The 26,988-nt window shown below is 36.3% G+C and overlaps 1 protein-coding gene across 1 annotated transcript; it reads left to right on the top strand.

Moving 5' to 3' along the window:
- The first annotated feature begins 235 nt into the window (after positions 1–235).
- On the top strand, positions 236–24,382 carry LOC129269460 (uncharacterized). Its single transcript, XM_064105793.1, has 12 exons — positions 236–479; positions 8,115–8,238; positions 9,164–9,247; positions 10,152–10,240; positions 11,019–11,198; positions 11,799–11,936; positions 12,744–12,799; positions 17,727–17,863; positions 18,481–18,644; positions 20,550–20,899; positions 21,827–21,960; positions 22,003–24,382. The coding sequence occupies exons 1-10, from the start codon at positions 447–449 to the stop codon at positions 20,682–20,684; spliced, it is 1,140 nt and encodes a 379-aa protein (XP_063961863.1). The 5' UTR covers positions 236–446; the 3' UTR covers positions 20,685–20,899; positions 21,827–21,960; positions 22,003–24,382.
- The last annotated feature ends 2,606 nt before the right edge of the window (positions 24,383–26,988 follow it).

Below are 26,988 nucleotides of genomic sequence, written 5' to 3'. Positions count from 1 at the left end.
GTGTTGTTGAAATATCTAAATTGAAAATAAAGAAAATTGCTTGTGTCCATCTATATGTTTGATGTTTTGTGAGTACAAGTGAATGCTGTGTGTTATTATGATCATTGCTAAATATCTTTGTTCTCATTTTTACACAGACTAATATCAACTCTGCATGAAATGTGTGGTATCCCTGCATGAACTACAGTATTTTTACCTGTCTGTGACCCTTCTTTAAAGCAAAGAATATTGTTCTCTTGAATAGTTTCTTCATAAAGACTTTGTTGCATAGAAAAGAAAAGAAGCTTGCTGGATCTTCCCACCATCAAAAGTTTTTGTTTTCATTCCTCTGTTGCATGACAAGTGTTCCTTTGTCTTACAAAGCTTTGCAATCATCCATCCAAAAACCATCATAAACTTTATCCATTTCAAGTCTTCTATCGCTGAGAAACTCTGCTCTGCTCAGCATGTATTCACAGGCAACGAAGAAGCAAAAGATGGTTAGTATAATGATGCTGGTTCGATGAGTTAATTGGTTAATGGAGTGATTGATTGGTTGAAGAATAGATAGACAGAATAATAGATTGTTGGATTGAAGGATTTGTGTGTGATGGATGGATTAATGGATGGATGGATGGATGGATGGGTGGGTGGGTGGATAGAAGGATGGATGGACGGAATGATTGATTGATTGATTGATTGATACATTGAATGGTGGATTGATTGATAAATAAATAAATTGAATGATAAATACTAGATTGCTGGATTGGTTGAGAGATAGATTGATAGGTGGATGAATTGAATGGATGGATTGATTGATAATTGAATGTAAATATTATCAATGTGGGATTGGAAAATTATCCAAAATAAATTCTACAGTAAATATATTAGCTAGTAATCAACCTGTTTCTAGTTCTACATGGAACTGGGGCCTGTTTCATAAAGAATTACAACTGTTGTAACTTTGCCATTATGGCAACTACCATGGCAACCTTGATTGTGATTGGCTGCTGAGTCCTGTTTCCATGGTAGTTGCCATAATGGCAAAGTTACAACTCTTTATGATACAGGCCCCTGGTCAGCAGCTGTACAAAGCATAGACCTATATGGGAATTGAAGAATTAGGTAGTCAGTGGGATAATTGAAACAAAGATTTTCATTGATTGAAAGGATTGATTAATCAATCACAAGTGTGAATGTCTGAAAATCGAATGGGGAGGTGGATTTCATGCCTTCATATCTTTTAACTTAGTTTCTGACCTTATTATTTTACTCTTAACTTTTTACAAAATAGTTATGCACAGCCTGGTTAGTATCAAAATTAGGGAACCAATTACATCATCAACTCACTATATTTTTTATTATATGAAATATAATGTGCATTTTTCTCCCTCATTAATAGAAAACAAGGTTCAATATTTTTATGAACATGTGGCATTTTCATTGTTGCAAGCTATCATGATTCAATAAACAGCTTCCTCATTGTCAGATTTGCAAAAAAATATCTTTCATATGATACAAAGAAATATCAATGACTTGCTTATTTGCATATCATTTGTGAAAAAAATGCAAAATTTATAAATTATGTCATAACTTTCTTATTTGACATTCGGTTTTGATGAAATTTGCAGTGTGATGCTTTCAAAATCTTTCAGTTTATCAAGAGATTTTTAATCACTTTTAGGGGATTTCGATTGATTTCGGAGCTAAAGACCCTGTCACATCGTTCCATGCAAGCCTTGCATGTAACTTGGGGGTGACTATTTTTTTCTACCCACAGGTCACTTGCAGCCGCAGGTCCCTCGCATTGACAGTATCTCGCATGTATCTCACACGCAATCGCCCACAGAAGCGCATGCAAGTCTAATTTGCACGCAGAAAAATTATGAATATACTCAAAACTTTGGATGTTGTTTGAAGGTTTGCATGGTGGCATGTACAATCGCTGATGTGGTTTACGGTACACCATGTGGAGTGTTATAGAAACAGTGGATAGAAGAAGAGAAGAAATGGATAGGCGAGAAAGTGGAGATTTGAGAGTAGAGTATTCTTTCTTGAAAGTAGTCCTGAAAAGGACTGTAAACCAGGAAAGTTTGATGAGTTGAGAACAGCTTGAGTAGTAGACCTGATGAGGAGATGCTGGCTTGAGTCGGCGAGTAGAGATGATGAGTAGTAGAGAGACTCGACGTTTCGGACAGGTTGACTGTCCGTCTTCAGGAGTGAGTGTTTGCTCGGCGTGCGGCGGTACTTGTGGCGTGCGTGCGGACGTGGGGGAATGCGCTGGGCCGGCGGTCACGGCGGGCTGACGTCGTAGGTGGCGCTCTGTGTGTGGGTCGGCGGTTTTGGCGGGAAACGAGTTGGCGTTGGTATGCGGACGCGGTGTGTAGACGGCGGGGTGAGTTCCGGCGGCGTGTGTGTGTCGGCGTCGTGGTAGGTATGTCAGTGGTGGCGTTCTGTGCGTGTTGGTCGGCGGACTCGTCGGGTAGGCTTCGGAGGGAGTGAGTGGGTGGCCTGGTGCACGGATGAGGTGTTGGGTCTTCGGCGGAGGTTGTAGCGAGGTGTCGGTGGCGGTGGTGTGTGCGTCGGTGAAGTCGCTGGTTGAGTTGGTGATGCAATCAGACTGCTGTGTTGGGTAGGAGGGCTTGGTGGTGTGACGGTGGACGGCGGGTCGGTTGTGGATTAGTTGGAAGTTGGGTGGTGACGTAGGATTGGGTGCCAGATGCTGTTGATGTGGAGGCCAGGGTCTTGAGGCACGGTGTTGTGTTGATGTATCTCAATGGCTTCCCTGACCCTTCTGGGGTGATTAGGTGGCTCTTGTCCCAGTCTATGCGGTGATTTTCCTGTTGTGCGTGTTTGACGATGGCAGATCGGTCCCAGTCGCTGCGTCGGTGGTGGTTCTTGTGTTCCTTGAGTCTGGTGTCGAAGTCTCGGCCGGTTTCTCCAATGTAAACTTTGTTGCGGGCGATTGCCCGCAGCTCACCCACAAGGCTTGGACGGAGCGATGTGACTGTGCCTTAAATCTCAATTGAAAAACTGGCTGAAATCCAGCCAGATTTGATGTCACCATTTTTACATTAAAGGGGTCAATCATGGAGGGGAAAATATATGTATAAAATTCTTCTGCCCTGCCATAAGCATAACAGTAGCGATATTGCCAACAATGCATTGAAAAGGGAGCAAAAGTTTGTGCAAATCCACAATAGCACCATTTAATAGGAGTTGGATCTTAAATTAATATTTTGGGGCCTTACAGAATGAGCTATGAAACAAGAGAACAAGATTTCAACTTTATACAGTAAAAATTCAACTTTGTACCTTAGGAGGGGTGGGGGAGTACAGGCTGATCATATTAAAAAAATGTTAAAATTTTATGCTTTGGAATGGCATAAAGACATAAAAAATGGTGTCTTATGACCGCATATACATGTACCCATACTGCCTATCTCTATTCATTGCACTACAAGCAACATCAAGTTTGTTTTATTTGCCCTGTGGGTAGATTAACCTCTCTCAGGAATGGCTCTGTGTACCAGGACAGATCCAGAAAGTCATTTGGGGTCAATGTAGCATGTCTGGCCAATTCATAAATCAAATCTAGGAGTAACTCCTTGATCAAATCAGCAATTATAAATTGTCTTGTTTGAACTGTCAGGATGTGCTCTGGCAATTTTGACCTCAGAAACACAAACCTGAATCATAGGCTATATGTTTTGTGATGCTGTTCATGCAGAAGAGCATTCATGTTCACAATTTGTTTGTGATCAGTAGGCTCCTGCCAAAGCCAATAAGGTAGTTTTCCTTTTGCATAGCATAGGTGAGAAGTCCATTGGGTGGGGGGGGGGGGGGCCAGTCAAAAAAATTGCTGTACACATGCGTGACCAAAAAAAAACGCGTTTAAGGGGGTGTTTTTCAGTTTTGGACGTGGATGCACTCGTATAAGGGTATCAAAAACACAGATTTTCAAAAAAAGGGGTAGTTTTTAAAGACTGGTCAATGGTCAATCACAGGGTCAAACGTATTTAGGGTATGTTTTTTTTCCAAAGCTCTTTTTTTTTAAGATTAGCCAAACGTGTTTAGGGTATGTTTTTTTCCCCAAGATTTTTCCCCAGTGTTATATTCTGGCGACAACTTGTTTAGAGGCCAAAATGTGTAAATAAAGCCCACGAAAACTTGTTTAGGGGGTGTTTGGAAGTAATTTGGCCACGCTTGTGTACAGCAATACATTTGACTGCCCCCCTGGGCTAACACTATATCTGTATATGATCATTTTACACATACATGTACGCAAAAAAAACAACATGCAGGATACCTTATGTCGGTTATGATGCTTTACAAGTATCACAAGTCAAGCTTTTGTAATATTAAAGCAAATTATGGGGAAAAAGTATATATAGTCCAGTATAGATATATATTGGTTAGACTACAACCTCACGTAGCCTCAATAGTTAAGAACAAGTTTAGAAAAAAAAATCAATAAGACCTATAAAATCTCATATTCTGCAATTCCTTTCAAAGACTTTAAAGGGGAAGTTCATCCTGGAGAAAAGTTTGTTGTAAAAATAGCAAAACAAATAATGAAAAATATTGGCGAAGGTGTGAGGAAAATCTGCTAAAGATTAAGAAAGTTACTAGAATTCTAAGTTTTGGATTTGTGACATAAACGAGCAGCTGCCCCATATTTTATGTAATATGAAATGCATGAATTTCATTTTTTCATTGGTTCCTGATGACTTATTTTTGTTTTCTATTCATGATCGGGTGTGAAATGATTTGTCTATTGATATACAAAGGGTACAGTAAAAAACATTTTTTATTTTCTGAGAAAATGACATTTCATTGATTTTACCATTCTGTATTTAGGAATGCTGCTCACATATGACATCACAAATCAAATAATTAAAATTCTGATGACTTTTTTAAAATTCTTTGATGGATTTTTCTCAAAACATTGGCAATATTTATTTTTTTATTTTCTGCTATTTTACAATAAACTTTTTGTCAGGGTGAACTTCCCCTTTAGTGTTTCTTGTTTCCAGATAAGGAAAATTATTCTGACAAATTTAACATCATGACCTTATGCTCTTATCTGTCAATGTTGTAACAGGTGGATTGCATACAAGGTATTTTGTTCCTGTAGGATTTTAGGGGATGGATGGGTGGTTGGGAAGGAAATGGGGGAGTACCTAATCTTTTCCTCTTCGTTTTGGTCATTTATTTGCAAATTTAATCTGTGTTTGGTAAATAACTGTCAAGTCAGAAGTCACCATTTCTACCTTGTTCTTGGAATCAGATTAGCTTTTAGACCATTCAGATGGTTTATACTTGTTTTGGGTGAAATGATGGAGGCCTAAACAGGTTTCCAATGGAAATACATGATCCAGTAGCGACATTCCTACGAATGCTGTGGAATTGGAATTTTCCCTGAAGAAATCTGTACTAAAGTACCTACTATTACTAACTTGAGAGTTGAGAGAATTTCGAGAGGGGGGGGGTACAGTACTTTTACACTGCCAAAATGACTTTTTGTGTTGTTGAGATGATATTGAACCACCAACTAGATATCCCCATCCCCGGGGGGGGGGGGGGGGGCACTCGTTATATAATGCGTGGTGGGTATGTGCCGCCGAGGGGACCCCCATTTTTACACTCAAATGTCCGTTCCAAGGCATAGCATTTTTATCTTATTGAGAAAAAGAACTTAGAAAGCCGCTCCAAAGCATAGCATTTTCTTATCGAGAAAAAAGAAGAAAGAAATCCACTCCAAAGCTCTGCATATTTTTCGTTACGCCGTTCCGGCCGCATTGATCCACTACAATGAGCTGCAATTTTGATGAAAAGGGGCCGCAGAGCTAGAGCGCTGTTCGACCATTGCCTCTGCGCAAGCACACCCGGCGCCCGTGCCGCGCTGCCGGGCTAGCTGCATGCACGTATATGCCCGTTCCTGGAAACATACACACACGCAGGCAGGCGACCCGTTCCAAGGCCCCCCATTTTCACAAACATTTGTAGTTCCGAAGCCCATTCCAAGGACCCTCCTTTTTACAACAAGCCCGCTCCAGAGCCCCCGTTTTTTGTCTCGCCCGCGGCACATCCCTACTACTTTTTTGGTTGAGTACCGCCCCCGGGCCCCATCCTGTTTATTTTGGACAAAATGATTCTATTGGCAGCCTGATTAATGGTCAGGTCAACTACATGTATCAATAATTAAAGGCCATATTTACTTCCCGAAAGGATATTTAAGACATTGCCACCTGGTGACATGTGACTTTTGTCTATGAAGTCAAGGCTATACAGTCAGTCTGCAAGCCCCTGTGTTAATGAGCAAATGAGCAAGATTTATCCAAGTCCTCTCGTGGCTGAATTCATGTCCCTGCAAAATCTCGTGAATTGTGAGACTTTCTTTCTCAAAGAATGTAACCACTTTCTCCTTGAGTAATATTGATTATTTTTGTACCATGGGCAAGAGTAAATGTTACTCTTTTATGTTGGTCATTTCTTTATTTTGAATGAAATATTTTGATAAATAAGTGAATTTTTTACCTGAAAAGATGCATCAAACATAATTTTCTTCCTCTGTTTTCACTTGCAAATTGTGCAACATTTTGTGTTTTCGGCACCAACATTATTTATATCATCAGAAAGCTCAAACTCTATGCTTTCTTACAATGTCACTCTTGATATGTGGCATCTTTTAGATGGGTCAGCAGCCAGCTTTTTCCATCAAGATGCAAGACAAGATTTCTGAAATTTCTGAGTAACATAAAATCCAGAGTTCTGATTGGCTGAATACTGTTTTCAAAACAAACAGGCGCGGGTAATTTGAAGAGATTACCACATGGTGAGTGTGACCTTGCAGAGGCCCAGTGTGGGGAACATTGGAATTTGCGTGGGTGTGTGGTCTCTATGACCAATCAGAGCGCAGTATTCTTGTTTTTGAGCTGCAAAATGTACTTGGCCTATGAAAAGCTGGCTGCTGACCCATCTAAAATACATCTTCTTATAAAAATTATATCATATTAAAGCTTAGATCTTCAGCTTTATCATGATCTAAAAATCATTTGTGCCCAAACAGAAATTAAGTGTGAAAACAACAACTTTTGTTGCATGAAAAATAATATTTTGTTTCATGTTTTAGATCAAAAGTGTTTCCTATATTACAACATTCTTTTAAAAATCCAAACACATGACCTGAAAGGATGATTCTTCTTCTTTACAAAGATACCAAAAACATGAAATTTTGTCAATATTTAGAGCAGCAATGGCCGAATAAAAAGAGGTGTTTTGGTTCGCACCAAGCTCATTAACTATGCGAAAACCCTCTAGTCATGAATATCACTTGGATAAAAGAAGCTACTTTTTCAGGGCTTGCGGACTGACTGTATATGGTAAAAAGCATCTATTTGCTTGAATTGTGTGTAACTGTGACTGACTGTGTTTTCTGGCCATCTCACTAACATTCCCTGCTTGTCTGCATGCTTAGAACTGAGCTTTTTTTGTTTTGCACTAGAAAAACTTGTTTATGTTGTTTCGTGAATGAATTTCAGAATCTCCGTTCCAGTTGAATGATTTTAGACTGTGTTTAAGTTGTATAAAGAAAATGGTGAGAGAAATTGAGAGTTTGTTTATGTGTGGATGGCTATGTAGGTGCATGTTGGCGTACATCTGTAATATATATTTTATGATTTGGTATGATTTTTTTTTCTCAACTGGGAAGGGGGGGGGGTGGCAATATCGCAATCTGTGTTCTTTTGAATTTTTATTTTTTTATTTTTTTATTCCTGATTAGAAGTGAAAAAAATTCATAAATACTATTGATCGACTGATTTATAAAATCGTTTTTAATAGATTTTAAAATGTATATCAAAATAATGGGGGGGGGGGGGTCAAAAGTAAAACAAACTAGAACTCTCTGATTTCCAACACTTCTTTACAAAACTCATTGTGCATGAGTATGGCAGATTGATTCATGTGACTAATAATATTAGTACTTCGAGTGCAATTTTTTTTTTACTTCTGAGAAGCGTTTGAAATATATTTATAAGGATTGGTCCACAATATCAGATCAAGCAACTTCTTTTAGGGAATTGAAACACTTGTCTGGATATTTTTTTTCTTAAATCCCAATTAACACACAGGATCAGGGCTATGTCGTTGACTTCCGTAGCGACACCATTACCAAGCCAACCGATGCCATGCGTAAGGCCATGAGTGAGGCTGTGGTAGGTGATGATGTCTTTGGTGAGGATCCTACTGTCAATGGTAAGTATCTGAGAAGGCTGGAGCAGACTAGTCTGCAGGCACAGACCCTGATTGGGACTTTGATCAACATGTGTGCCTCCATGCAAAGACTAGCACATACAAAACTTGCTGTTCAGGAGAGAGCTGTTCAGTACACAAGGCATGAGTAGGCTGCACATTCAGATTGCTTTGTTAGCCTTAGCTGTACAGTATCATTTAAAAAAGCTTGTCAAATACCAGCATGTCATATTCTGCGGACTTTCTACCTTACAGTTCATGTGATACATGTAACCTTTGTGAGCCCTATATGTTCTGATAGCAGCTTTTATCAAATTAAGAATGGCTGATGATAAAGGAAATTTAACTTACAGGGTGGGGGAAAAATGATTTCTGAGGAGATGATATAACATTTCATTTGCTACTTGCCTAAAATTCTACTTTCTTTTCCCCTGATGTTGGTGATTTTTCTATTGAACCAAGCAGTGAAAAAACATGAATTTGTATGTAACTTCGGTCTTACATTTATTTTTATTAAAGAATGGATAGCTGGAGAAAGGGAATTCTGATAGTTTCTGTCATACCAATATTACAAAATGAGAGAACTGTAGGTGAACTGCAGATGATGATATTTGAACATACATTCATAAGAACAACCTTTTTTTACACTTCTCCATACATTTTATGATTATCAGATATTCTCCCTTACACCTATGAGCAAATACTTGCCATTTGTCTACTCAACATATATAATTGTTATGTAGATATTTGTCCCTTTGGTCTATTTTACTTTAATGGTAGAAATATGCAACAATACTTTTGAGTGTTTACATTAGGATATATTATGTAGTCTCTTATATAGTGATCAATAAGACTTTCAGGAAATATCAGGATTCTTTTTTTATATAATTCATCCGAAAGCTGTTGCACTCTTACTTATATATTCTAGAGCTACAAAACAAAGTGGCCAAAATGATGAAGAAGGATGCTGCCCTCTTTGTTCCAACAGGGACAATGTCCAATTTGATTGCAGGTAAAGTAATTTCTTGTATAAGTTAATTTTTATTTGCAGCTTTAGAGATGAAATTATTCTATATAAATTAGAGAAAAGAATCAAATTATATGTATCACATATATGACAAATGCGATTTGAATCAATGTCGAAAATGTCTAAATTTGGAGAAATGAAAGATTGTAGAAAAAAATTTAAAGGTCAAATCCACAACAGAAAAATTTTGATTTTAATCAATAGAGAAAAATCAAACAAGCATTATGCTGAAAATTTCATCAAAATCGGATGTGAAATAAGTAAGTCATGACATTTTAAAGTTTCGCTTATTTTTCACCAAACAGTTATATGCACAACTCAGTGACATGCAAATGAAAGATTCGATGATGTCCCTCATTCACAATTTCTTTTGGTTTTTTTATTGTTTGAATTATACAATATTTCAATTTTTACAGATTTGACAATAAGAACCAACTTGTCTGAACCATATAATGTTAAAACAATGGTAATACCACATGTTCAGGGAGGAATAAAACTTTGTTCACAGGACAACCAAGAGAAAATGGGTGTATTTCATATGAAATACAAAAGAAATAGTGAGTGAGTGATGTCATCAGTCCCCTCATTTGCATACCAACCAGGATGTGAATATAACTGTTTTGTGAAATTAAGCGAAACTTAAAAATGTCATAAAACTCTCTTATTTTACATCCGATTTTTAAGAAATTTTCAGTGTTATGCCTGTTGGATTTTTCACTTTTTATTTAGTTTGTTGTGGTGGACTTGTCCTTTGATATACATTTTGACTTTTCTCTCTGTGGCTTATGTATAATCTTACTTTTAAAAGGTAGATTTCTGGATAGAAGTTAAACGATTCTTACAAAAATGTTTAGAATATTAATAATGATTTATTTCTTTATTTTTACAGTGATGGGTCATTGTACTGGTCGAGGTGAGGAGATATTGCTAGGAGACAAGTGTCACATCTTTACATGGGAACAGGGTGGTATGGCCCAGGTAAGAAAATAGAGCTCATTGTCACTACTCCCTATGTCAAAAGTAATGCTGATAATGATGAGAATAGTGATTATGACATTTATAATACTGATGTAAATGATTATATTGATCATCATGCTATTTCTGCTGATGATTATAATAATGAACAATAATTATATTAGAAGCAGTAGTGGTAGTAGTAGTAGTAATGATGCTGCTGCTGCCGCTGTTGCCTCTGCTGATAATACTGATAATGTTTTGATGAAGATGATGATGATATTGATGATTATGATTCTGATGATGATGATGACATTGATAGTGTTGGTGACGACGATGATGATGATGATGTTGATGATGATGGTGATGATGATTATGGAGTGTGGTGATGATAATGATGATGATTACGATGATGGTGATGATGATGATTATGATGATGATGATAGTGATGATGATAAGGATTAATGATGGTGATGATGATGATGAAGATGAATGATAGTGATAGTGAAAATATTTAAAACAGTCCTTTGAGGCATTACACTTTATTTTGACAATGATGCAGTGTTAATAACGTTCATTGAAGCATACATTTGAGTCAGCAATCAGCATTATTTGACCTCTCCTATTTAGCAATTTTACAGACCAGATTATGGAAAATGTGATATTTGCCTCTTCTATTAGTGATTTGGTTCTTTATACTGTGTAATGATTTCTCTAATATGTTGTCAAATTAAGTAGAGTTGAATTGAAAATAACCAGACTTGAAGCTTGAAAATGTCATAAATTTTCTGTATAATGTCAGTTTGCTGGTGTGTGCCCACACACAGTCAAGACCTTACCAGATGGAACTCTAGACTTGGAGGAACTAGAGTCCAAGATACGACCTAGTGATGTTCACATGGCCACCACCAAACTCATCTGCATCGAAAACACCCATAATGCAACAGGAGGCAGAGTGCTCCCTCTGGAGTTCTTAAAGAAGGTATTCTGATCATCAACTCAAAGTTCTATCCATTTCCTCACAAAAAATGCAGATTAGTTTTTAACCTTGATTTTCCCCTAAATTGTATGTCGAGCAGTGATATACATGTATCACGTATGCAGTTGAGGAGCTTTATTTCAAGATTTACAGCGAAATTATAATTTTGTGCATAAAATAGTGATTGCTGTATTTTTGAATAACCAGTCATTTTGAGCAATCAATTCTAAAATTTTGTAGAATATGTTGTGGTTGAAGTGCATGCTGATTTTTGTTGTGATGTAGTGATCAACAGCTGAAATATTGGTATTTTCATCCAAAGTACTTCGTCTATTCAGGGCTAAATCAGTTACTGACTAGTAAAAATCAATCAAATGTAACCAATATGACAATCGGAAAGAGACAGAGAGAATAGAGTCACAAAATATTGATAAAAGAGGGTTTGTATTTAAGGGTTGAAGATCTGTTGAAAACCTCCTAGTGTAAATACCTAAAACTTCTTAGTAGCTCATGTAAATTCATTTCATCAATCTAATTCAGCTTTGGATAGACTTTATTTGTTGCATGTATAAATGCCATCATTATTTGGTTGATTCAATCTAGGTGAGAGCTATAGCAGATAAGCATAATCTAAAGGTTCATTTAGACGGTGCTCGTCTTCTTAACGCAGCCGTTGCTATGGATGTTACCCCTGATGTCATCACCCAGTATGTTGACTCTATCAGTCTCTGCTTCTCAAAGGTAACAATACCAACTCTTTCTTTGTGCAAGTATGGTGTGGTGACCTATATGCAGTGCCCCTTATCTTCATGAATCTAATCATAGCAGGCTTGCTATATTAAACAACAAAACTGGAAAATTTCAGGCATTTTATGCGAAGACCTCATAATTCAGCCTTTCTCATTTAAACCCTTGAATAGTGTGGAAAACTCCAGTTTAGAAATGACAGGCTTTTTTTTCTTTTGCAAGATATATATTTTGGTCAATTTTTTATGAGGTTTTGGGGATACTTTTCAGAATATAACAAACAAAATTGTCTGAAAGTTATGTATAATATTGTAGAAATGAATGTGTAATCTTAGGATAGATTACAGATGCGCAGACAGCCCCCCCCCCCCTTATACTATAATCATAATCTTTGTGATGTTGAAATGATTTGAGATGCTGAATTATAAAATTAATCGTCAACCTATTGGTACTTATTGGTATCTGTTTAACGTTAAACTACACAGAATTTCTTGAACTCTAAATTAGCTTTCATCCTCGAATTTACATCATAATTTAATTTTCCTCTTGAACATGCTTTGAAAGAGCTTAATGCAACAGATGTGAACTAGGATCCAAAATTGTAGTAGAAAAAGTAACCCTTGTATTTACTCCTCTCAACACAATGAATAATAAATTTGTTAGCTGTAGAAAAGAATGACGATAACTGGCATTGTTTAATAGAAAATACATGTAGAAAAGAAGGGAAGGAGGACAAATGAAATTGTTATTGTCTGTATTTGTATTCTCGTTAAAAACATACCCACTCTCTATATTTATTAGGGACTTGGCTGTCCAGTGGGGTCTGCCCTTATAGGATCTAATGACTTAATCGCAAGGTGAGTATCTTTCCCACTTATAATTAACCCAGAGGGGTAGAACACTGTTTCATTAAGCATATCATCAATGACTGAATACAAGATGATGTTATGAATTCTATCACCTTCATATCTAAAAAAAAAAAAAAAAAAAAAAAAACAAGCAATAAAACTGATAGTCCAGAGTATGCAAATCCTTGGAGGTAAGAGGCTTGTACATAAAGGAATCATATCATATTGCGTGTATGATTTCATGAGTGTATTTTCTATGAAAAGGTTTTGAAATGGCTCGATTTGTTTTGTTTCCATTGTTATGGTTAAATACCACAATTTTCAGAATTTAAGTAGAAAATTGTGGTGATGGCAGAGGCATAATGATCTGACATTAAATGGTTAAGACAAGGGAAGATTCAAAACATGCACATAACAAATTCTTAAATCTATGATCTATGCATTTTATGAAACAAGGCATTATCTTTTTTAATTTTGATGAATCATGTACTAATTAATGTGTTAAAATTTTTAATTTGCAAATATTTCAGGTAGTGCTTTTAAGGTGCCTGATCAGTGTTAAGATGCTGCACTTTTCCTATTCATTTCAATAAGTGTGATTGAAAAAACATATGTAATGTATTGCAAATGATTGCTATTGTTTCATTATCACTATACAAAATTACAAATGTGATTTTCTTCAAGTTTATCAGTTTGATAATGATCTTACATGTATTTCTCTGTCTTTTATCAAAAGTTTGAAAAATATTTGAATCACCAGTGAACAATTTAAAGAGAAATGTTAAGTGTAAGTTGGTAAGTTTTAAGTGTAGCCTAAAGCAAAATGGGCCCAAGTGAGAACATTGTGGAACCGTATATATTGTCTTTGTACTGTGTTCTTGTAATTTAACACTTGTGTTTGGTTTGAAGGGCAAATTAAAAAAAACATTGTAATATGTCTCATATAATTAATGATTTAATTATCAAAAGTGTGATGATAATTCATCAAGTCTAAGACAATAAGTATATTATGTTATTTGTTTACAAATTATAATTTCCTCCTATTAACAAAATTTGCTATCTATTGTCCACTGCGGACTGCATTTGCATATTAATGAGGCAGAAAGAAAAGGATTGAGGGTATTTGAATTCCAGTTCATCAAAACTAAGCCGTGAACCAGAATATCCTGGTGGTTGAGTCGCTGCCAGACAAGCAGTAGATGGCAGGTTCGAATCCCACTGGTTCCATTTTTTTTTCTGACTTATGATATTCATTACAGATCGAGCATACGATCTTCAATACATGGGAGTCATGCCTAAAATTTGTTTACAAATTATATTATGCTCATTTATTTACCCATTGTGCTTGATTATCAATGTGAATTTGTACTTTGTTTTGGGAAGTCGTTCTTAATTTAGTACAAACTATCATCAGATTATAACAATTTCATCATGTCACAGTTGCATTTAAGATAGTTAAGATACCTTACTATGTTATAGACCAGGTGCCTTGGCCGAGTGGTCTATGGTGCCTGATTACACCATGGAAATCTGGGGTTCGATTTCCGGTGCGGCCTCAAGCATTCAATCTACCTTGCTCTTTTATTGATTAAAATGCTGTATGTATTACCATGTGTGCACCTTTAGTAACTTTTATGTTAATCAATCCCAACAGCCAATGAAAATTAAGGATTCCATGATAGTTAACATTCAATGGCATAGTTACCATAAATGTGAGAATAAAAATGACTCCACCTTCTGTCTTTTATCATGGGAAGACATCATTTTTACTTTATTTACTCTATCATAAAATTGTCCCCATCTCCAGTAAATAATAAGATTGTATTATGATATTATGGTTATAAAATATCAAAATATTATACCTCAGTGGACCAACATTAGAAGGCATCCTTAACGGGTATTACTAACATAAGTCAGTACTAAGAGCGCTGAGATTATCTAATCTTTCTTTTATTGTGTAAGATGGCTGCTTTGCTGGTGAAACATAGTTGTGCATCCCCCCCCCCCCCCCACACACACCAAAAAAATAATAAATAAATAAAATGAGGGGAAATGGAAGAAAGAAAAAAAATTTTTAGCTTGCTTTTTATAGTCTGCAGAATGCAAAATTCCAAGCAATATTGCAAAGCTCAATATTTATAGCCTATCCACTAATTAATGTTGGTAATTTTCTTGGTCCTACTAATATTTTTTCTATTCTCATAGCACAAATTACCGGTACATCCAATATTTTTTTGCACAAGGTCATACCGCTTTTGTATATTCTTTTTCATTTATTTCCATATTCATGTTACTTTTAATTATGGTAAAAAGTTTGGTGCATTTAAAAAAAAATTCCAAGCCTCTGAAAGGGAAATACCTCAAAGGGAAAGGTCTCATTGTATGTTCTTACAAAAATCTAATCTAATGATTACATACTAGTATTAACAACATGGATGGCTCTAATGACGGATATCATATTATGAAAAAAATAAATATTGTATCATTTATGAATGCAGATGAAAATAAGCAACTAACTTTCCAGCCTGGATAGGATGCTTAAAAGAGAGATAAAGAGATAAAAAGAGAAAAATCCAACAAGCATAACACTGAAAATTTCATCAAAAATCATATGTAAAATAAGAAAGTTATGACATATTAAAGTTTCGCTTAATTTCACAAAACAGTTATATGCACATCCTGGCTGGTATGCAAATGAGGAGACTATGATGTCATCCACTCACTATTTCTTTTGTATTTTATTATATGAAATATTCTTATTTTCTCCTCATTGTCAAGTGATACAACAATTAATTCCTTCCTGAACATGTGGAATAAGCATTGTTTAATACTATATGGATCAGTCAAGTTGGTCTTTATTGTCAAATCTATGAAAAATGAAATATTGTATAATTCAAACAATAAAAAACAAAAGAAATAGTGAGTGATGGACATCATCGACTGATACCCCTTTCAGACTGGCCTCTTCATTTTTCCCCGGCGAACTTCTCCGGCACGCATTCCTCACTTTCCAGGCGAAGAAAAAAATGTACCCTTTCGCACTGACATCTCTTCCCCGGCGAAAGTCAACGGGTGATTTGCTCGGGGGGAATAAGTGCAAACCCGGTGTCAATGAAAGCGCACGTTTTTTTTAAAATTTTAATTTTAATCGTACTCTTTCCTTATTAATTGCAGATACCTAATTAATTTTCTCAGTGAAGTTTTGGAGATGACGGCTGGTAAACACTTCTCAGCAGCAGTTGCTGCTCAGCTTACTCGGCACTTCCATGCAGATTGCAGAATTAGAACGAACGAAAAGAAAATTGTAAACATTGCTTCTTACCGATTACAAAAAGGTTAAATAAAATATATATATATTCTAGAAATATTAGAAGCAAAACAAAAGACGAATCAAAGTATTTTGATATTTTCAGCACATTTTTAGCATGTAAACTAACGCTTTTAAAATAAATATCATTAGTAGAAAAAAAAAACTGTATTTTCGAGGGTATTTAACTATGGAATGATCGAATAGCTCATAAAGCGTGGCCTTCTACATTTAGCCGCGGAAATAATAGCTAGCTAGCGCGCATAATCTCAGTTCAGGGGATTTCGGGGAGGAAAAAATTACATCTGACGTCATTAAGGAGGAGAAGTTCTCCGGTTTGCTTTCATACTGGCTGTTTCACTGGCGAAGTTCTCCACCTCTAGAGGTTGGTTGAGAATTTTGCCGGTAAAGTTCTCCGGTGTACCTTTCATACTGGACACTTTCCCCTTCGCTGGTGAACTTTGCCGGGGAAAAGCGCAATATGAAAGGGGTATGAGTCACCTAGTTGTGCATATCACTGTTTTGTGAAAAATAAGCAAAACTTTAAAATGTCATAACTTTATTATTTTACATCCGATTTTGATGAAATTTTCAGCACTATGCTAGTTTGATTTTTCTCTATTCATTCAAGTCAGCATTTTCCTGGGGTGGACTTGACCTTTAAGCATCTTGTCCAAATTCTGTGATGCGTCGTTCAGCAGGATAAATCACTATTAGGATGATATAATGCATCTTTTCATTGGAGCTTTCCTGCAGTCCCCATTGTCTTGTCTATGGCAACTGTGATGGTTTGTAATGAAAATCTACTTGCAGGATTTCTGCAGGAAGACATGGCTGTGACTTTTGACAAGGTGCCTTACTACAGAGTACCGAAGTTTGACGTCATCAATTTTCCGATTTTGCATTTCAGGATTTTTTATACCATATTTTGGTAGAGCATGATGAAATACCCCCACTTCCAAAATTTGGTGAGAATCGGTCCATGGGGGCCTAAGATAATGACCTCATGTCAATGTTCCTAACTTTTAGAACCAGGCCAATAATACATTGACTTCAATGGGGCTAATTATGTATTCATGGGGTCAAATCTCAGGCCCCCATGGACCGATTCGCACCAAAATTCGGTAGTGGAGGTATTTCATCATGCTCTAACAAAATGTGGTATCAGAAATTCTGAAATGCAAAAAAAAAGTTTTTTTGTGACTTCATCACTTCGGTACTCTATTTACAAATTCACTACAGCCGTGTCATAACAGTTTTTTTTTACCTATGTTTGCCAGTGATTTTTGGCGGGGACCAGTGGATCAGTACCGTAAAGAAACTAAGTATCACAACAGAAAAAATGAATATTAACCACTTAATGACCTCCCTTTCCTCAGCTTAAACCTTCAAATAATATTTAATTTCAAACCTTTCATCAACCACATAGGACAATGAAAAGAAGATTTCTGAGCAGGATTTCAATTTGGATATATCGGCCCATAACTTTATGAATCTTGCAAAGGCATGGCCATTTTCTGTTTGTTTGCAACTTAGTTGCTGCATTGCAGTTATTCAGTGTAACCATTCCTCATTATCTTCAGCATAACCTCAGGTTGGTAACACATAGGTATTAATTTCTTTCACCAGAGCTTTGAGGCACAGGAAAGCTTTAGGGGGAGGTATGCGACAGTGTGGTGTGCTTGCCGCTGCCGCTCTGGTGGGCATAGATCAAGGATATGCAAGACTCCATGTCGACCATAAAAATGCTCAAAAGCTATCCAAAGGTAAGTTTACACATGTATGTTGCCAACATAGGCCAGTTTGCATTGAGAAATTTTTTGTGCATATGTCACATGAAATAAGAAAGATTATTTCAAAGTGGTTACTTTTTATTACCATGCATGCTCTCTGCCTGCTTTAAGATGTTTATGTCATGAAATTAGTGTTTAGCCAGAAATTTAAAGAAAGTTGTCATAAAATATGTATTATTTTTAAGTGTGTTTCTCAGAGTCAGGGGGGGGGGGGGGTTGTCAGTCACTATTGTCACCCCTAAGGGGGTGTTGCAAGAAAATATTTGCAATCAATCGCAAATTTACAAGTGATAGATCAGTATCAAATCAAGCAAATGACTTTATACTTGAAAACCGAAGCAGACCAGTGATCAATTAAAAATTTGCAATTAATTACCAGACTTATTATTGATTTGGAGACAAAAACTTGATTTGCAATCGATTGCAAGTTTCTTGCAACACTCCACAAGTCTTTATCTAACTTTATTTACAACCATGGTTGGGTGAATGCACTTTTCTCTTCTTTTAAAAAAGTAATTTATTTATTGATTAATTAATGTTCTAACCTAGTCACAATATCCATTTTCTTTAATTTGTGCATTTTGAATCAGGTCTAAAAGAGATGGGTAACCCAGTCTTCACATCCATCCCAGAGAACACACAGACAAATATGGTACATGTTCTAATACGAGAAGACATTCCATCCATGCAAGCCGCTCAGCTCCTAGGAAACGTAGCTGATGATGAAATTGCTACCCTTGGTCAGAGTATTCAGGTATGACAATGATATTCAGTGGCGGATCTAGCCAAGTTGAACACAATACCATTTCAGGGGCCGACTTTTTGTTATTGCACAACAGTCGGCCTCTCCAAAATATTGTCTCGGCTGTACCTGTGCCCGATGATATTCCTTAATGTCAAAGTTGTCCATAAACCATAGATTATACAAATAGCAAATAGGCATGAGTGCGATGGTGCGAGATTTTGCATGAGGTGAAAGAAAGATTCTCTATTCAACGAGGCGTTAGCCAAGATGAATAGAGCGTTTTATTTCTTTCACCAAATGCCAAATCTTGCACAATTGCGCGAAGAATATTCGCTATTTGTGTTGTACAACGCCTCGGAATTTAGCGAAAATATGAAAAAACAAGAGTTTATCCCTATAGTAATCTATGAAAAGGGAGCAAAAATACTGAAAGTGGAAAGCAAAATCCCACAAGCGCACATCATGTATGACCTTTGGCAGCATTGCACATTTAGCCAGCAGGCTTATACGCGCATTGCACCTTCATTTTCACTGAGCGCAGTGAATTAAATTGTATTGTGACGTCACCTCCTAAAGCCGTGCAACGGTACATTCTGGATGGTACGTCTTTTGTGCAACGGTACAAATGTTTGACATTCCGCCTCCCATTTGCTCGCGTACAACAAGCTAAGTAGGCGTTGTACAATACCAATTGGCTGATGTTGGGTTTCAGGCTATATGGGTGTCACATTCCAGATTGCCTGTGAGTCAGGCTACATGGGTTTTAGATTCCAGATTGCCTGTGAGTCAGGCTACATGGGTTTCAGATTCCAGATTGCCTGTGAGTCAGGCTACATGGGTTTCAGATTCCAGATTGCCTGTGAGTCAGGCTATATGGGTTTCAGATTCCAGATTGCCTGTGAGTCAGGCTACATGGGTTTCAGATTCCAGATTGCCTGTGAGTCAGGCTACATGGGTTTTAGATTCCAGATTGCCTGTGAGTCAGGCTACATGGGTTTCAGATTCCAGATTGCCTGTGAGTCAGGCTATATGGGTTTCAGATTCCAGATTGCCTGTGAGTCAGGCTACATGGGTTTCAGATTCCAGATTGCCTGTGAGTCAGGCTATATGGGTTTCAGATTCCAGATTGCCTGTGAGTCAGGCTACATGGGTTTCAGATTCCAGATTGCCTGTGAGTCAGGCTATATGGGTTTCAGATTCCAGATTGCCTGTGAGTCAGGCTATATGGGTTTCAGATTCCAGATTGCCTGTGAGTCAGGCTACATGGGTTTCAGATTCCAGATTGCCTGTGAGTCAGGCTATATGGGTTTCAGATTCCAGATTGCCTGTGAGTCAGGCTATATGGGTTTCAGATTCCAGATTGCCTGTGAGTCAGGCTACATGGGTTTCAGATTCCAGATTGCCTGTGAGTCAGGCTACATGGGTTTCAGATTCCAGATTGCCTGTGAGTCAGGCTACATGGGTTTCAGATTCCAGATTGCCTGTGAGTCAGGCTACATGGGTTTCAGATTCCAGATTGCCTGTGAGTCAGGCTATATGGGTTTCAGATTCCAGATTGCCTGTGAGTCAGGCTACATGGGTTTCAGATTCCAGATTGCCTGTGATTCAGGCTACATGGGTTTCAGATTCCAGATTTGAACCCTGATTTGTATCTTTGAGATGGTGTTGGTAAAGGTTAGTTCTAGATATCTGATTCATACACGTCTGAAAAAACACAATTACACACACACTATTCTCTTAGTCTTATTAATTTTAGAATTGTATCTTATGAAATAAACCAGAACAAACTCATCTTAATTGCTTGAAGCAGTTTCCATTAATATGTGTTATCAATGGTTCATAAACATTTACCTGTAATATTAATTTATTTAAGGTATTAAAATAGTTTTGACTATCTTTGATTCATGTTCCCAGGTAAAGCTGTTTCCAGAGACTGCTAACTCATTGCGAGCTGCCATGAATCACCATGTCACAGAGAAAGATATTGAAATGGCTCTAAAGAAATTCAAATTCATTGGAGAAAAGCTGGACAAGAATGGACTTAAATAAAGAGTGGTTAGGTTGAGGAAGATTATAAGTGATTCAGATTTCAGAATTTGTTCTTGCAAGGATTCATCAGGGCTTAATATGTCAATAGCATATTATTTGGGTAAAGGATTGTGGGATTTTGGTTTGAGGATTGTGGTAGTTGTGAATGTGGGTGAGGTTAGGAATGAATTCAATTTCTTTATTTTTATTTTTTATTGTCTCACCTGCATAGCAGAGTGAGACTATAGGCGCCGCTTTTCCGACGGCGGCGGCGACGGCGGCGGCGGCGGCGTCAACACCAAATCTTAACCTTAGGTTAAGTTTTTGAAATGACAGCATAACTTAGAAAGTATATGGACCTAGTTCATGAAACTTGGCCATAAGGTTAATCAAGTAATACTGAACATCCTGCCTGAGTTTCATGTCACATGACCAAGGTCAAAGGTCATTTAGGGTCAATGAACTTAGACCATGTTGGGGGAATCAACATCAAAATCTTAACCTAAGGTTAAGTTTTTGAAATGTCATCATAACTTAGAAAATATATGGACCTAGTTCATGAAACTTATACATAAGGTTAATCAAGTATCACTGAACATCCTGCATGAGTTTCACGTCACATGACCAAGGTCAAAGGTCATTTAGGGTCAATGAACTTTGGCCGAATTGGGGGTATCTGTTGAATTACCATCATAACTTTGAAAGTTTATGGATCTGATTCATGAAACTTGGACATAATAGTAATCAAGTATTACTGAACATCCTGTGCAAGTTTCAGGTCACATGATCAAGGTCAAAGGTCATTTAGGGTCAATGAACTTTGCCCAAATTGGGGTATTTGTTGAATTACAGCCATAAATTTGAAAGTGTGTTGGTCTAGTTCATAAAACTTGGACATAATAGTAATCAAGTATCACTGAACATCCTGTGCGAGTTTCAGGTCACATGATCAAGGTCAAAGGTCATGTAAGGTCAAAGAACTTTGGCCACGTTGGGGGTATTTGTTGAATTGCCATCATATCTCTATAAGTGTATTGGTCTAGTTCATAAAACGTGGAAATAAGAGTAACCAAGTATCACTGAACATCTTGTGCGAGTTATAGTAGTTTTCAAAATCAGCACTGCTGCTATATTGAATCGCGTGATGCAGGTGAGACGGCCAGAGGCATTCCACTTGTTTATTGATTGATTCATTTATTTATGTATTTTATTATTGATATATTTTCATTTTTTATTATCATTATTAGTATTTTTTTTTTTTTTTTTTTTGGGGGGGGGTTCAGACTAAGAAAGGCATGTAAATAACATTCAGTGCAAAACCGAAAATCACTGCACCGAGGGTGAAACTTCTTTTCTTTATAAGGTTTTAACAAATTTTTGAAGGGGTATAATTGTCTGTCCCCCCCCCCCTCCAATCAACACCAAATATGTATGGCTCTTGAATGAATTTGATGATGATGAATTGGTGAAGGAGCAAGTATTCTGATAAAGTATATTTTTCTAAATTCACATCATTATATGACGTAATCATTATGAATTATATGTTATTCTTCATGTACATACAAGTGCTATGACAAAAAATTGGACAAAGTGAATCGTGTGATATTTATTCTACCCATCATTCAATCATCTGGAAAGAAGAGTTCAATGTGTTTACTGATCTCTCTGATCTCCATTTGATAGTATTTTAATCAGTAGGCCTAGAGTCACAGCGTGTCAGTATTAGAAGTTTGTACAATGTGTTTCACTGTGTACTATCCTGGCTATAAAGTGCTTTGCACCTTGCGCTATCTTGGATTCAAGTTAATTGCACTGCCTATCCTCTTTTTAAGCATATCTGAAAGTGATATAACATGAATTTGTGTGCTGTGACACATGTCTACTTCTGTGAGGGGTTAAATTGAAATTTCTGTTTCAAAAGTTTGATTAAGTTGAGATTGATGCATTTGTTGTCTTTCTGCTTTTGGCTGAGCCTGCCAAAGGCTTAAAAAAAAGGTTTACAGTAACACAGAGGTAAAAATACCTGGGTTGGCAATTTACGCAACTTAAAGTAAAATTATGTAGATCTAAGTATAGATTGTCGTATCTCCTCCACCAACATACTGAAATGTATTACTCATTGTTGGCACTGGAGAGGCGTATTCTATTTAAGCAAATTTTTTTAAAGAAATCATAAATCTGGACCCCATCTTACGAAGAGTTGCAATTAATCCGATCAATCGTAACTATGGATGGCCAGCAACGTCTATAATGCATGTTTGTTCAAAATATTTCTAACTATGATGTATATTCATGCATTCATTATTTTCTTGAAAATTTAATGTGCTTCTCTTTGTTTACAAAGGGCATTGGGCAAATTTCCTGCAGAAAAAATTATGACACTGATGGATTTCCGTAGAGTTACAATTGATTGGATCAATCGTAACTCTTTGTAAGACGGGCCCCTGAACAATCTGATAGTAAATCATCCAACAGAGTTGCTTGCCCAGTATTACTACAAACTTTAAAAAAAAATATTCCAATGAATCAAGTTATTAAAAAAATATGAACGTGAAATACCTTTATTGTGAAAGATTTGTATTGTTTTAAGTGTGAATAGCATCATACATTATCAAAACTAATATACACATTGAAATGAAATTGTTCTCAAAGGTGTTTTATGTGTATCAAAGTCATTGAAATAGCATTGCTTGCCCATAGTGACTGAAATCAGTTTAAAACATTCATTGCTATAATATGTTGGATAACTCTGCCTTCAATCCAATCCTAATTAAATTTGTAGTATCTGATGTGTTTTCAAGTAGTATTTGAAAAATAATTTGCACAAGAGAGGTTTGCAAGCACATTTGAATAGGGTATTATTATAATTTTTTTTGCTGTTCATTGATATAGTTGCACAGGTACATTATAGATGGTATGCTGTATATCAACCTCAAATGATATGCATTATAGATTTAATTTAATTAACATCATATGTTTGTTTTCTTTCAATTATTTACAGTTACAGAGTAGATATATTGTATTTTAATTTTGCCAATAGAATGTTTGAAAGGAGAATACTGACACTAATGAATGAAATCTGCCACACAGATGAATTTGACAAATTTCAATTTACCTGTCTAACAAGGGATTAATTTAGTAGAGGCCGATAGTCTCGAGTCTGCTGGAGAAAACCTTCTTCCATAGACATTGTACATGTAACTCAGGCTGAGACCAAGGCCGGTCTTAACTACTTTCCTGGTATGTAAATTTTAGAGTGGGGTATTTAGAATAATAATGTTGTAATATTGATAAAATTGAATGTTGAGTTGTAAAATAATGTACTGGTAAGTTTAAAGGAGTTTGCCTATAAAAACCATGCCATAGTTTGATTCGCCTTACCACATGTATCATAGGAATCTGTCTTTAAAGACCATCTTATAAAGACTGCTTTTCTTATCTTCCATGTGTGCTCTTTATATTCAGGTTTCACTGTATTCATAACATGAAATCATAGTGGCATTGATGACCAAAGCTGTATTAGATCAGATTTATATTATGATCCAAAATATTTTATTTGCTCATGTGGTGATGTACACTATTTAAATGTTTATGTGAATATGTTAATGTATATATAAGAATTCTAACTACCAAGGCATTAAAGAATTACTAGAATGATGATATACCTTTTGAAACAACTAATATCTAAATCTGTATGAATAAAGCAATTTATAAACATATATTTTAGTCTGGTTTTGTGTTCTCAGTTCATTGAGTTTGTCTTATGTATCACTGCCAAATTATGATCATACCTCTAAATAACAGCATTACAATTCATAGCCTTTTCCTATTGAAAGCTACCCCATTTATTCAAAGAAATATCGCCTTTTAACTCTGAAGCATAGAGAAGAGAATGGATCAAAATTCTTAATAATTGACTTACAGAAAGAGGGACGTGTTTCACAGAGCTGCTCCTAAATTTTAGTGTAATCCTAAATTCATTGACATGACCAAGGCCACGTCTTACAAAGAGTTACGATTGATCCAATCAATCGTAACTCTATGGAAATCCATCAGTGTCATAATTTTTATTTTCTACAGGAAATTTGCAAAATGTCCTTTGTAAACAAAGGAGATCGTACCAAATTGTCAAGAAATCATTGAATTTATGGATATACATATTTAGAATTTTTTTTGAACAAACATGCATTTTATATGTTGACTTTGTCGGATTTCCATAGTTGCGATTAATTGCAACTCTTTGTAAGACGGGCCCCAGGGCTAACAGAAAAGTTCGTAATCAATTGCTAAATGGCAATATAAAAAATCAAGATCATTGTGTCATTCCATTTGTATATTTTGTTCAAAACACTGACCTGGGCCATGTCTTGCATAGAGCTGCAATTTATCTGATCAATCTTAACTACATGGAAATCCAACATTGTCATGACGTGTTCCTACAGGAAATTTGTATAATGTCCTTTGTAAACAATGAGGGGCACACCCATTGTCAAGACAATGATGGATGTATGAGTATACATCAAATCTAGAAAGTATTTTGAACAAGCGTGCATTTTTGATGTTGGCGTTGCTGGCTTTCCACAGTTTTGGTTGAGTGGATCAATTTCAACTCTTTGTAAGACAGAGCCCAGGGGCCTGTTGCAGAAAGAGTTGCATTTAAACACAAGTAAAAAAAAATCAAGCGCAAGTCACAAATGCTGTTTAATTGGGTGAAAATCAAGTTGCATATGAATTTTAAAAGAGTTGTGTTTGATCTCAGCTCTCTCTGCAAAGGGCCCCAGGAAACAATCAGGAGTGTTCCTTCATGTTTGCGATCCATTGCAACCTTTCGTTTGTGTTCCCGCTTTCATAAAAAGTATCAAATGCTAGATTTCTTTGAAGATTTTTTCCCGGTCATTCAACTGGAGCGATTTTAGTATATTTCCACTTGTATAATTCACTTAGGGGGTGCTGCAAAAAATTTTTTTGCAATCAATTGCAAATTTATACAACTGTGTTTTGCAGATTTAATTCTTTGTATGTTATATATATACAATGAACAAGCTCATAAAGTGTCGTCTCCTTACTATTCTCCTGCATTTTACTATAGAAATTACATTTAATCAATTTGTCTGCTAAGTAATGTAAAAAAAAGATTGAATTTCAATGTAATATATAAGGATTAACATTCCTGTAACTGATATTGTTTCAAGACAATATCATATACACTTAGGATGAAAAGATATTTTTACGAAGACTTCAGATGATAAAATAAGGAGAGGTGAGATGACTTAATCAGCTCTCTTCGTAATTGCATTACCCTCTGTACTGGAATTATATTATATTCAGCCTAGAGTACCCTGCTAACGTAATTCTCAAAATGCAATTTCTGTTATCTCTTTAAATATACACAGTGAGATGGGGCATGTTTTGGAACATATATATACAGTACTCAAGTTTGAAATTTCATTCCAAACAAGCAACAAAATCATTTGAAATAATATCTCCACGAACAGAAAAGCATTCTTTTTTGGCAAAGAGTATCCTTTATTGGCTCTACATTCAAGTAAAAAATACAGAAATATGTACAAGTATAATACACTCTGAAATACTTCCTAGCTGGAACATTCTTAGCTGCAACAGGACTGTTTTTTTATGGTTGCCAAACTGTAATTGAGTTGAATACAGAAAGTATATATACCGGGGGGGGGGGGGGGGGGGTGTTCTGCAAATAATTGTGTGAACTACAGTCATGCTTCAGAACCAAGCTTTAATAGCTTATGGTATTTAATGTACTGAGTCACACTCAAATCTTTGTGGAACACCCCTTGTCTACATGTTCTTCTCTAATGCCCAATTAGTACCTTTGCAAATGGTCTAATTGCATTCTTTATACAACCAGGTGGGTGTTTTATAAAGCTGTTTGTAAGTTAAGAGCGACTTTAAGAACGACTGGTGATCATTTCGTGGTAAAGAGTATATACCAAAATGTTAATTGGCGATGGTTTAGCGCGTAAGAAAGGATCACCAGTCGTTCTTAAAGTCGCTCTTAACTTATGAACAGCTTTATGAAACGGACCCCTGCTGACCTAGGCTCAGTATGCTGCCTTATAACCATTTGGAAAAAAATATCCCTAGAACCATTTTGTAAACATTTGCCCGTCAGAAAGTTTGAGTAGTTCAGGAGATGTGCACTTGTGGGTATTCATCAATGAGACATCACCTTGTGACAACTGTACCACACGTTATACAAAAGTAATAATTAGCTCATGTGAATTGGAAGACTTAACGTATTAAGCCTGAGAGCAATTAGACCAAAGAGCATGTGCTGTAAGAATTCGACAGG

Source organism: Lytechinus pictus, chromosome 10 (genome assembly GCF_037042905.1).
Source record: "Lytechinus pictus isolate F3 Inbred chromosome 10, Lp3.0, whole genome shotgun sequence".
Lineage (NCBI taxonomy): Eukaryota > Metazoa > Echinodermata > Echinoidea > Temnopleuroida > Toxopneustidae > Lytechinus > Lytechinus pictus.
The sequence above is the reverse complement of the archived record's forward strand: the minus strand, read 5'-3'. Positions and strand labels throughout refer to the sequence as shown.

Coding starts and splice junctions, on each gene's coding strand:
- LOC129269460 (XM_064105793.1), top strand. CDS start 447: ATGTATTCACAGGCAACGAAGAAGCAAAAGATG. Junction 11,937..12,743: donor TCAGTCTCTGCTTCTCAAAG/GTAACAATACCA, acceptor TATATTTATTAG/GGACTTGGCTGTCCAGTGGG. Junction 12,800..17,726: donor TCTAATGACTTAATCGCAAG/GTGAGTATCTTT, acceptor TTCTTTCACCAG/AGCTTTGAGGCACAGGAAAG.